General features: G+C 57.6%; 1 protein-coding gene across 1 annotated transcript; it reads right to left on the minus strand.

Annotated features, from left to right (window-relative positions):
• Positions 1–76: 76 nt before the first annotated feature.
• Positions 77–9,931, minus strand: MPO (myeloperoxidase). Its single transcript, XM_060133526.1, has 13 exons — positions 9,838–9,931; positions 9,595–9,688; positions 8,903–9,078; positions 8,583–8,706; positions 8,354–8,483; positions 8,077–8,283; positions 6,936–7,254; positions 4,982–5,142; positions 3,347–3,602; positions 2,715–2,885; positions 1,704–1,941; positions 778–989; positions 77–155 (listed from the first exon to the last, which is right to left on the minus strand). Exons 1-12 carry the CDS (start codon positions 9,911–9,913, stop codon positions 785–787), a joined length of 2,157 nt encoding a protein of 718 aa, XP_059989509.1. The 5' UTR covers positions 9,914–9,931; the 3' UTR covers positions 77–155; positions 778–784.
• Between the last annotated feature and the right edge of the window lie 658 nt (positions 9,932–10,589).

A 10,589-nucleotide genomic window follows, 5' to 3' on the forward strand; every position in this document is an offset into this window, starting at 1 on the left:
AGTTCAGAGCCCAGAGCAAGCCTCATGCTGAGGGTCCAGCCCCACTGCAGACACAGCAAAGATCCCCATCAGTGATGTTTTATTCTCATAATCATCAGGTACAAACAAATGGTACAAAAGGGCCAGTGGGCCCCAGTCCCTCTCCAGGCAGGCTCCTGTGAAAAAGCAAGAGAAGAGAGTAAGGAAGACAAAGGGCAGCCAGGGACTGAGCCTGGCTCGCAAGGGCCCATAACTCAACCACCACCCACAGCCCCACTGCTACTAGCCACTCCTCTGGGGTCGCTGGTTCACCTCTGCTACCCGGACCCTCTCAAGGTATAAGCTCCGTGAGGGCAGAAATGGTGTCTGACTTTTTCTGTATGTTTCCCATGCCTAGCACAGTGCCTGGCAGGTAGTAAGTGCTCAATAAACCGAGTACTAGAGAATGCAAATGGACCTTCTAAGGAGCCGTGATAGTTGTTATTTACAGAGAAGAAAATTCAGGCTTAGCAAAGGTTGAGGAACTTGTTCAAGGTCACATAGCTGGTGAGCTGCAGAGGCAGGATTTGAACCCAACGCACACAAAATACTACCCATGTTCACACACACACACAAAATGCAATTTATATTCACTGCGCACGTACACACACACACACACATGAATGAATGTCTAGTCACTGGTTTTTCTGGCTGGCACCCAGAACAGGGATGGGCCCACCTAGGGAAGGGAGATCTCTGTGGTTCCAATTGGCCAGCCCAGGTATGCCCAACCTTCACCTCACCACTGCACCCCCTTACCCAGCCTCTAGTCCCTGTCCCTCCAGGAGCCCAAGTCCAACGCAGGGAGTGCACTGCAGTTGACAAAGTCCCGAGGGAACGTGTTGGACTCGAAGATGTTCTTGGACACGACGGTGATGCCTGTGTTGTCACAGATGGTGCGGGGCAAGGAGACCTTGGCCAGGGCCTGCTGTTGCTGCGGGCTGAACACGCCCTTGTTCTGCCACCAAAACCTGCACGGGAACACTGCTGGCCATCGTGCCTGAGGCCCTCCTGGGCCGGGAGGCCATCCACTGGCTGGAGATGCTCCCGGATGACAGAGGACCACGGCAGACACCGGCCCCACAGCACGGGGGAGCTCCAGGCCCTCAGGCAGCCCAGGGGGGTTCAAACAAATAGATCCCCACTCACAGCTGCCCAGCTGCCTCCCCCGCCCACGCCCCAGCAGCCTCCGGGCACCGCTGATGACAGACCGGGAGCCAGGCCCCCACTCATTCACAATGTAGCCAGGGCTACATCCACGTGGGGAGAAAGGCCCTTGGGGGTGGTTTATAATTTGTCCACCTGGAGTGGGACACCTTTTAAAAGTGATCCCAAAGGCGCGATTCAGGCTAGGGTAGAACTGGGTGTGATAGATGTCAGGACCCCAGGAGCAGCCGTGGGAAAGCGAGGATGGGACCTTTCAACAGAGATCGGTGGTGCCGTGGCGGCGGCCCGGGACCCGGAGAAGAAGTGACTACGAGTGGCATTTTCTCTCTTCCCTCCTTTACAACCAGGGGTCCAGGTGCCTCCTTGCTGCGCCCCCAACAGATTCAGGGCGCATTAGGGATGACCCTGAGGCTCCCCAGAACGCACTCCTTCTAGCAGGAGGAAGCTGGGGCCCCCGAGGGTAAGGGACAGGCCCACCGCCGCGCAGCGGGCCCGAGCCCCTCGGCCTCCGTCCTCACCGATCGCCATCGCGGAGCTTCCTGAACTGGGTCCCGATGAGGCAGGCGAGCAGCAGGCCCACGCGGCCTTTGCTGTTCAGGGGCTCGGCCACACCACCCATCCAGATGTCGATGTTGTTGGGCGTGCCGTACTGGGCCATCAGCTTCCTCGCCAGGTCCAGGTTCTTCAGGACCGTGCCCAGCTCGCCCACCGTGCTGGGCTGCGGAAGCCCGCAGAAGCGCCTCCAGGCATTGTAGCCTGTATGGGGGGAGGGGAGAGACGCCCGTGGGTGGGTCCCAGAAAGGCCACCTTCCCAACACAGCGAGGCCACGTACTGAGGTACCTGAGGGAGGGGAGGACACAGAGGGGCTGCCACCAGGCTATAAACCCCACAGGGAACCCTGTGGCCTCTCCAGGGGCCTGGGGACAGCTGGGTCTCTCCAGGAGCCTCTCTTTCTCCCCTGTCCTCCCACCCTACGGTAAATCCTCAATCGCCATAACTCCTGCTGGCATCTCCCGGCCCCCTGTGGAGATCTCAGACCCGTGATGGGTGCAGTGTGTCTAGAAGGATCGGCCACACCAGCTGTCCTATGACACAGGCACGGGCGTGGCGTGAGGCTGATCTGGGCTCCCATTCCAGCTCTGTCATGGACGTGGCTGGAGAACCTGGGCAGATTCTGAATTTCTCCGAGCCTCGGTTTCCTCATCAGTAAAATGGAGGTGATAATAATCTCTTCCCCTCAGAATTCATGTAAAATGAAGCAAAGTGAAATGAGATGGAGACAGATTTTGAGACTGTGGGCAGGGGCTTGTGGTTATTACGATGATGCTCTAAGTTGGAGGGTTACAGCAACACAAAGGAGGTGGGAGGTGCTGGAAATGGGGCAGATGGGCCCAGGGAGAGGTAGGGGCCTGACCTCAGACCGCATCCTAAGAGCAACGTTCTGGGGGTTCGGGGGAGCCCTGGGCAGCTGGGGGCACTGGAGAGGGCAGGCCCTGGAGTGGGAGGTGGGGAGGGGCGGGGCCCTCACCTGGGAGGCCGTGGTCCCGGCTGCGCTGCATGTTTAGAGCGGGCAGGTCCAGCCCGATCCTCATGACCTGCTCAAACAGCCGCTCCCGGATCTCATCCACCGCGATTTGGTTCTGCAGATTCAGCTTCGCAGGGGTGGCCATGAGGCCCCGGAGGATGGGGTCGATGCCACCTGGGGCGAGAGGAGCAAGGTTGGGGGAAGGATCTGGCTCGGTATCAGAGCTCAGACCAGAGTCACGCAGAACCGGGGGGATTGCAGAACAGGGCTGGGCATGTGCGGCTCTGGTGCCAAGGTGTCCCCAGCGGGCAGGTCCTCACTGAGGCTTTGAGGTCTCGGGGGGTAATGCCATTCAGACTGGCAAGGCTCAGGTGCTCCCAGCCCCTGGCCTCCTGGGTCACTGAGGATTATTCAGTACAACACACAGGAAGGAGCCAGCTCCTACAAGCCATCTCCACCAGAGTTCACCAGAGTCAGGTGAGCTTTGCTTGAAAGTCAGAGGCTGGAGAGTCAGATCAGATCCCCAAAGATGGAAGGAAAGAGGATCTGGTCCACCCTAGTTCCCTGTGACGAAGCCCACCCCCATCCCACCCTCGGCTGCCAGCTAACTCACTCCTGGCTTAGGTCCTGCTCACCTTCCAGCACAACCCTCCAGCTGGCAAAAAAGACCTTGCTGAGCGGAACACGAGGGTTGGGCTGCATAGGCTGGTACTGATCGTTCAGGCGGAACATGAAGGGCTGGATGAGGGTGTGGCCATAGCGGAAGGCGTTGGTGAAGACGTTGGCGATGCGCGGGTCCACCGAGTCATTGTAGGAGCGGTACTCGGGCAGGTACTTCCTCATGGCCTCCGGCCCCAGCACCAGGGGCAAGTAATCTCGGTAAGTGATGATCTAAAGAAAAGTCACGCAGAGCAGCCTCTCCACTCATCCCGCCCAGCAGATTCTTCACCTGCTCCTGACTCAGGGGATCCCTCCCTCGTATAAGGCCAGAGATTTGCCTCCCACAGCACTAGAGCTGAGTCTCACAGAGTGGCACCGCATGGCATAAACAGAGCTCTAGTGCTTGCCTGCTGTGTGCCCTTGGGCCAGTTATTAACCTCTCTGAGCCCCAGTTCCTCAAATGTAAATTACGGGTAATTATGCTGCTCTCTGCCCTAACGTATTACATAAAAAAAGGGCTTTGTTACTCCTTGCAGTAGCTCCCTTGCCCTTGTTACCCATGGTCCCATTTCTCCTACAAACTTATTAGCTCCTTGAGGGCAAGGGTGGTGTCTCATTTCTCTTGAAATTACTCAGTGCCCAGCAAGTGCCTGGCTCACAGTAGGGTTCAATATATTGCCTGTAGGAGGAGGGGAAGCAAAATGGAAAAGGGCCACCCTAGATGCTTTCTCCCAGTGAAAAGAAAAGAGATGGAACAGTCCCACTCTAGATTCTAGACTCTGGAATTTCCTCTGAGGTTTAAATGAATCTCACTTTCTTAGTACAAATTGAAAACTCATCCTCAGCTCCAGCAACTCTCTCTCCTCCAGGGTCAAGGAGTATTAACAAGGGGTGTGCATGTGCGTGTGTGTGTGTGTGTGTGTGTGTGTGTGTGTGTGTGTGTGTGTATGTGTGTGTGTGTGTGTGTTTATGTCTTGGGGAGACAATGGGGATGCTGGAGCATCAAAAGTTGGGAGAAGGGAAATCCCCTGGAGGTCCAGTGGTTAGGACCCTCTGCTTCCACTGCAGGGGGCATGAGTTCAATCCCTGGTCGGGGAACTAAGATTCCGCAAGCCATGTAGTGCGGCCAATAAATAAATAAATAAAGCATTTAAACATTTCAAAAAAAGTTCAGAGAACACCCCCTCATGGATAAGCGAGGATAAGGAGAGCAGGTGACCTGTGATAGAGCTCTAAAGAAGAGAAGGTGTGCAAAGGAGCCAAGGGTGATGATGAGATGAAGGAAAGGAGAAGCATTTACTGAACAGCTACTGTGCGCCAGGCACTTTAGAACCACCTGTTTAAACCTCCCAGTACCATTCCTGGGGGACAGGAAAGTATCAGTAGAAAGGTCAGCAAGCCTGGGAAAGAGGCGTTGGAAGGCAAGTGACCCTTGTCAGGTGCTTAGTATCTGCCAGGTGTTTTCATATGTGTCCTTTAATCCTTACAGTATCATGGATGAAGAAACTGAAGCTCATGAGGGTTAATTTGCACTGATAAGATGTGGCAAAGGCATGTCTGGATCCCAAGTCTGCCGACCCCTGGCATCACTGACGCGCAGGACCGCCTACCTGGACCATGGCTCCCACGATCTTTCGGGCTTCCTGATAGAGCTTCTCTCCATTCCAGCAGGGGTTCAGGCGCTTGAGCTCTGTGGCCAGCCGGTTGTGCTCCCGCAGAAAGAGTGTGTGCATGGAGGTGAGCTCAGGCATCTCACTTGAGCGGCTGTCCCCTTGGGGAAGCAAGAGCTACTGTCATTCCTAAGACCTCCCTCCCAGAAAGGACTTGCTCCACTGAAACTCTCTCCCAAGCCAAGGCCTCAAATGCCCCCTACCCAGCCCTCCTCTGCACCCATCTTTCCACGCCATGCTCAGTTTACACCTCCTCTAGGAAGCCTGCCTTGATGCCCTGGTCCACCATAATAGCTCTTCCTCTCTTTAGTGGCACTGCTGGTCAGAGATGCTCATTCACTAAGCACCAGATCTGACACAAGACTTGCCACCTTCCCACACCTGAGACTGGTAGCACCTTGAGGACAAGGACCATGGCTTATGCCTTTTTGTATCTGACCCTCCCACCCAATGTATACCTAGACACATGGGGTTTAACACAGTGCCTGGTACAAAATAGGAGATCCATGAATACAGCTTGATTGACTTATTCTCTTGATTCAGGGAAGGCCAGAAAGTAGCATGCACGTTGGCTCTCCCTATTTTCCTGTCCATGTGAGACACAGTGAATGATCACAGCCCTCTCTCCTGCTAAAATTGGATGCAACCTCAGAATCCTTCTTAACACAGGACTCTAGAAAGCCAGTACCATCTGTTCAGAACTGCCATCCGCACCTTACTGCATGCTAATTGTGCAGCCTACTCAGGGCAGGGAGCCAGGGCACAGGATGTTTGAAGTCCACCCCTGAGACTGTGCAAAAGAATGAAGTGTGACCCTCTGATCCCTCAAGTCCTCCCCTAAACCTGCTCTGGAAGTACCAGAGGGTTAGGGCCAAGCCCATTTCTGCAGGACCCTGGGTTCAGTCCTCCACAGCTCTAAAGTTTGTCGAGAAGGATATTCTCTGAGAGCAGCTTTTCTTCCCACAACCTGACAGAGGTCACGACCATCCAGGCTGGGAACATGTGGCTCAACCCCATGAGGAGGCCAAGGAGTGCTGCTCTTCCCCCATTAGCCCAGAAAAGCCCACACTGGTGCTGACCTTGATTCTCCTCCCCAGGGCCCACCCATCAGGAGCCACCAGGAGGTGGAGAAAGAAAGGCCTCAGACCCACTGTTGGGTTTAAACGTAAAAGTGTAAAATTTCTGGGCACTACCACCATCATTGCCCCAACCACATCCCCAGGAATGCCAGCTGTTTAAATCGAAAATCCCACCCTCTCTCATTACAGGGAATCAAGGTGGATAGGCGGTGATGTGCTGGAGCAGCTCTGTCCAATAGAACATGAAGATGGAAATGTTCTACATTTGAGCTGTCCTATATGGAAGCCACTAGCCTACGAGGCTGTTGAGCATTTGAAATGTAGCTAGCGCAGTGGAGGAATCTTGTTTTTAATTTAAGTTCATTTAAATTAACTTACACGTAAATGAAAATAGCCATGTGTGGCTAGTGGCTACCATATTGGATACTGTGATTCTAGAGGGTGAGGGTGCCATGTTGCTCTCTGTCCCTTCAGTTCCCTGTTCCTGGAGGACTCAACTTTCCTCTCTCCCAGAGTCCAGAGGGAAAGAGAGCGACCGAGAAAGGGCTGAACAGATGGACAGAGGCTCGCTCCTTGGCCAGCCCTGAGTCTCCTTCTTAGGTCTGGGGTTATTGTTTTTGTTGGTTTGGGGTTTTGTTTCTGTTTCGCCTCTCTGGCTCCATCCAACTTGTTACCAAGGCAACTGGATTAATATCATGAAGTTGATGAGGACAGTCTCTCTAAATGCAAACCCACAAGGGGCTCTCAAACGGGCCCGCTGTGGCTCCGGTAGGGGGGCGCCCCTGCGTCAGCCCAGGTCCCTGTCCAAGACTGACCTGCCAGGAAGCAGGGGATGTTCGCGGTGCGGTTGGTGAGCAGGCACGGGTCATCGTGCAGGTTGTCAAAGGGCAGCAGGGCCCGACCGTTGTCATGGAAGCGGGTGTTGACGGCCAGCAGCCCCAGCTGGTTGGTCAGGTTGCGCAGCTTCATGGCCAAGGGGTCCTCGCTGCCGTACACCATGCTGGCGTCCACGAAGGAGGTGAGCGCATTGATCTGGTTGCGGACGGTGATGTTGCTCCCTTTGCAGGCCGGGCTGGAGCGGAAGAAAGGGATGCAGTCGCGTTGGTTCTTGATGCGGGGGTCATCGGGCGGGATCTGCGGCACAGAGAGAGGCCCGGCGGGCGCGCCGAGGACAGGGACAGAGATCAGGAGTGGCTTTCCCCCGCCCACCCTCCTGAAGGCCTTAATTCCCACCTCGGAAGCAGCCTAGAGCCCAGGACCAGAGGCGGCAACCCAGATACTAAAATGGAGCTCCTCGGCCCCCTCGGCCGGCAGGAAGGCGTCTCAAGGCCCCCAGGGGATCAGCCTGAGTTTCCACCAGCAGAGCGCCTCCACGCTGGAGGGGTGACGAGTAGGATGCTGGCGTGGGGGATGTGGGGCCCGCTGAAGGGGGTGTGGCCAGTCCTCTGACCCCTCCCCCCAAACCTCCTTTCTCTCCTCTTTTCTGTCTCTGCTCCTCCCTCCTCTGTTCTCTAGATCTGGTCTCTACACTCTCCGGGGGCCTCCTCTCCCTTTCCCCTTCCTCTCTCTCACTCTGGCCCCTGTGTCTCTCTCCCTCTCTCTCGGATCCTCCTTCCTTCTTTCTCCCCTCGTCTACCTACTCTGCACGTGCCTCGACCAACCAGCCCACTCTCAGCCCTGCTCCAACCCCAAAACCCAGCCTCTGTGTGATGTGGGCTTGGGGAGAGGGAGCCCGTGAGTGGGGAGGGAGGAGGACTGAGCCCCCGGCACCTGCACACAGAGGTTTGAGGGACGGTGGGAAGGTCCCTAGCCCAGAGTGGCGGGGGATGGGGGCTCAGGGCCAGCCTTGCTGGGAGCCAGGGAAGGAAGGCTGGGCAGGGAGGGAGGTGTTCCCTTCCGGGAACGCTGCCCCTCCCGCGACCCGGCAGGCTGGCCGGTGGGGCAGGGAGGGAGTACCTTGAGCGGGAAGCAGGGAGGCTGCTGCAGGCAGCTGGTCTCGCAGTTGATGCCAGTGAGGAAGGAGACACGGGCGGCTGGCTCGGGGGTGAAGTCGAGGTCGTGGTCGAGCAGCTGGCCCCACTGCATGAACATGAGCGAGCGCTCCTGGTCCGGGGTCAGGTTCTCCGTGGGGAAGCGCACGATGTCGTTCGAGACGGCGCGAGCCTGCGGGACACGGGGAGTCAGGGGCCCTGGCCTCGGCCGGGCCTCTCCCACTCCGCGGGCCAGGGCTCACCAGGGGCACCGGGAAGCCGTTGCGCTTGACCCCGGGCGTCCAGCCGAAGGGCAGGGAGAAGCCATCCTCGTACTCCGCCGGCAGCCAGCGCGCAAAGGCGCGGTTGGAGGCCCCTAGCGTGGGGCTGCGCCTGCAGGGGTGGGGGAACAGGGCGCTGACGCCATGTGGCCAGGACCACCCTCCTCTAGCCACCACCCGCCCGCCGAGGGGAGGTCCCCAGCGGCCGCACCTGTTGTTGCACTGCCCGGTGATGGTTCGGTACTGGTCCTCCTCTGGGCACCTCACCCCCAGGTCCTGGTAGGCGCAGCCGCTAGTCTTGGACAGCAGATTCAGCTGGGCAGGTGTCAGCACGTCTGCGGGGCCGGGAAAGTAGGGGGCGAGTGGGAGCTGAGACCCTATTTTCTATCCTCTGCTGGGGAGCCTCGGTTAGGGGGTGTGATCTGAGGACATGGAGGGGACGCTAGGATGCCTGCTGAGACCCCCTGGAAAGAGGGGTTGGGGGAGCCACTGGGATTGAGCGAGGGTCTGGGGATGTAGAGGGAATGGTACCCGTGACATTGAAGCGGCCTGGCCACAGGGGCCGCAGCTTCCTCTCCAGCAGGCCTAGGGCCACGTGCAGGTAGTCAGCTGCCCTCACAGCTGTCCTGGTGGCTGCCACTGGCTGCTTGAAGTAGGACAGGAGGTCCATGGGGCTGGCCGAGCCACTGTGAAGCCGCCGCTTGATGCTGCTTGGGGGAGGGAGGAGGGAGGGCCAGAGAAGGGAGGCAGAGACACTCAGCACAGCCCCAGCCCAGGGTTCTGGACACAGAGGACAGTGTAGACAGACCCACAGTTAGGAAGCAGGTTTCTCTTTTTAAACGGGGTTTGGACCTGGGTGCCCAGAGGCCAGGCCACGGGAGGCATGGTTTGGAAAATGTTCTCGCACCCAGAGATAAAAAGACTGACAGGGCTTCCCTGGTGGCGCAGTGGTTGAGAGTCCACCTGCCGATGCAGGGGACAAGGGTTCGTGCCCCGGTCCGGGGCCCGTGAGCCATGGCCGCTGAGCCTGCGCGTCCGGAGCCTGTGCTCCGCAACGGGAGAGGCCACAACAGTGAGAGGCCCGCGTACCGCAAAAAAAAAAAAAAAAAAAGACTGACAGACAGAGGGCCCCACGCCCAGCCACAAATTCCCCACTGTCTGTTCCTTCTCTGAAAGGCCTGAGACAGCCTTGCCCAGAGCCACGCCGTACCCCGGCGCCCCACCTTTCCCGCCGCTCCTTGTAGGCTTTGTCCACTAGCCGCTTGGCCTCCTCCATGCAGGTCAGCACCACTGAGGTCTCCACTTCCCCCAGGACAGCTGCCCAGAACAGGGGTCACGAGGTCAGGAATGGGCCCAAAGCCCCCATCAGGCCCTAGAGCCCGGGTGACTTACACTGAGGAAAGGCATCCCGGGGACTCAGAACCTCCCCCAACACACCAGCTTTTCCCTTCCTTCTGAACTGTTACCTGGGGCGGCACCCTCAGAAGGCTGGGGCATGGCTAGAATGACCAGGAGTCCTGCTAGGCCCAGGGGCAGCTTCATCTCTGCAGCAAGACCCCAAGCCCAGTAAGTGTCCAAAGCCCACAGGGCATTTAGGGAGAAGAGAGCCCCATGTCCCTCTCCTCCCAGGCCCCTCACTCCCACCGTCACCCCCCAGTGCCCCCTCAGTGGGTTCTGCCAACAGACGGAGTCCAGGACCCTACCTCCAAAGTTCCCGTGCTCCAGCTGGCAGTGACATCACCTCTTAGCTAAATCTGGGCTTTTATGTCCTCCAAGCTGGGGGAGGGGCAGGGCAGATGAGGCCCGCCCCTGGAGACTGAACTCTCTCTCCTCCCCGCCTGGGCCCGGGGTGCTTAGAAAGAGTTCTCTGATATGGGTGATACGGGCAGGAGAGGAGGGACCAGAACTGTCTTCGGCCTTTGAACTTAGCACCCCCAGAGTTTCTCAGCTCCCCACTGTGTGCCTAGACCAGTGCTGTCCCCAGGGGGTGCAGACAACTAACCGCACCCCCTCCAAAATTCTGGTTCAACTGAGTCTCCAAGGTTCCTTTGAAAGGGACAAAAGTTAGGAACTGACAACCTAAGGAATTATGGGAAACAGAAGGTGAAGGAGAGACCTGGAGTGATGATGGCCCGATCTGCCTCAGGGCACCTTGCCCCACCCCTAACAGTAACCTGACCCCGTGGCCAACCTTGATGGGCAGCCCTCCATTCTTGGA

The sequence above is a fragment of the Lagenorhynchus albirostris genome, chromosome 20 (genome assembly GCF_949774975.1).
Source record: "Lagenorhynchus albirostris chromosome 20, mLagAlb1.1, whole genome shotgun sequence".
NCBI classification, from domain to species: domain Eukaryota; kingdom Metazoa; phylum Chordata; class Mammalia; order Artiodactyla; family Delphinidae; genus Lagenorhynchus; species Lagenorhynchus albirostris.

Bases quoted from the DNA above. Each gene is read 5' to 3' on its own strand.
- MPO (XM_060133526.1), bottom strand. From the start codon at position 9,913: ATGAAGCTGCCCCTGGGCCTAGCAGGACTCCTGGTCATTCTAGCCATG. The intron at 8,484-8,582 runs GTGCGGCCGCTG...CCACCCCTGCAG, and splicing joins ACCGGGCAGTGCAACAACAG to GCGCAGCCCCACGCTAGGGG. The intron at 1,942-2,714 runs GTGAGGGCCCCG...CCCCCCATACAG, and splicing joins CCGGGACCACGGCCTCCCAG to GCTACAATGCCTGGAGGCGC.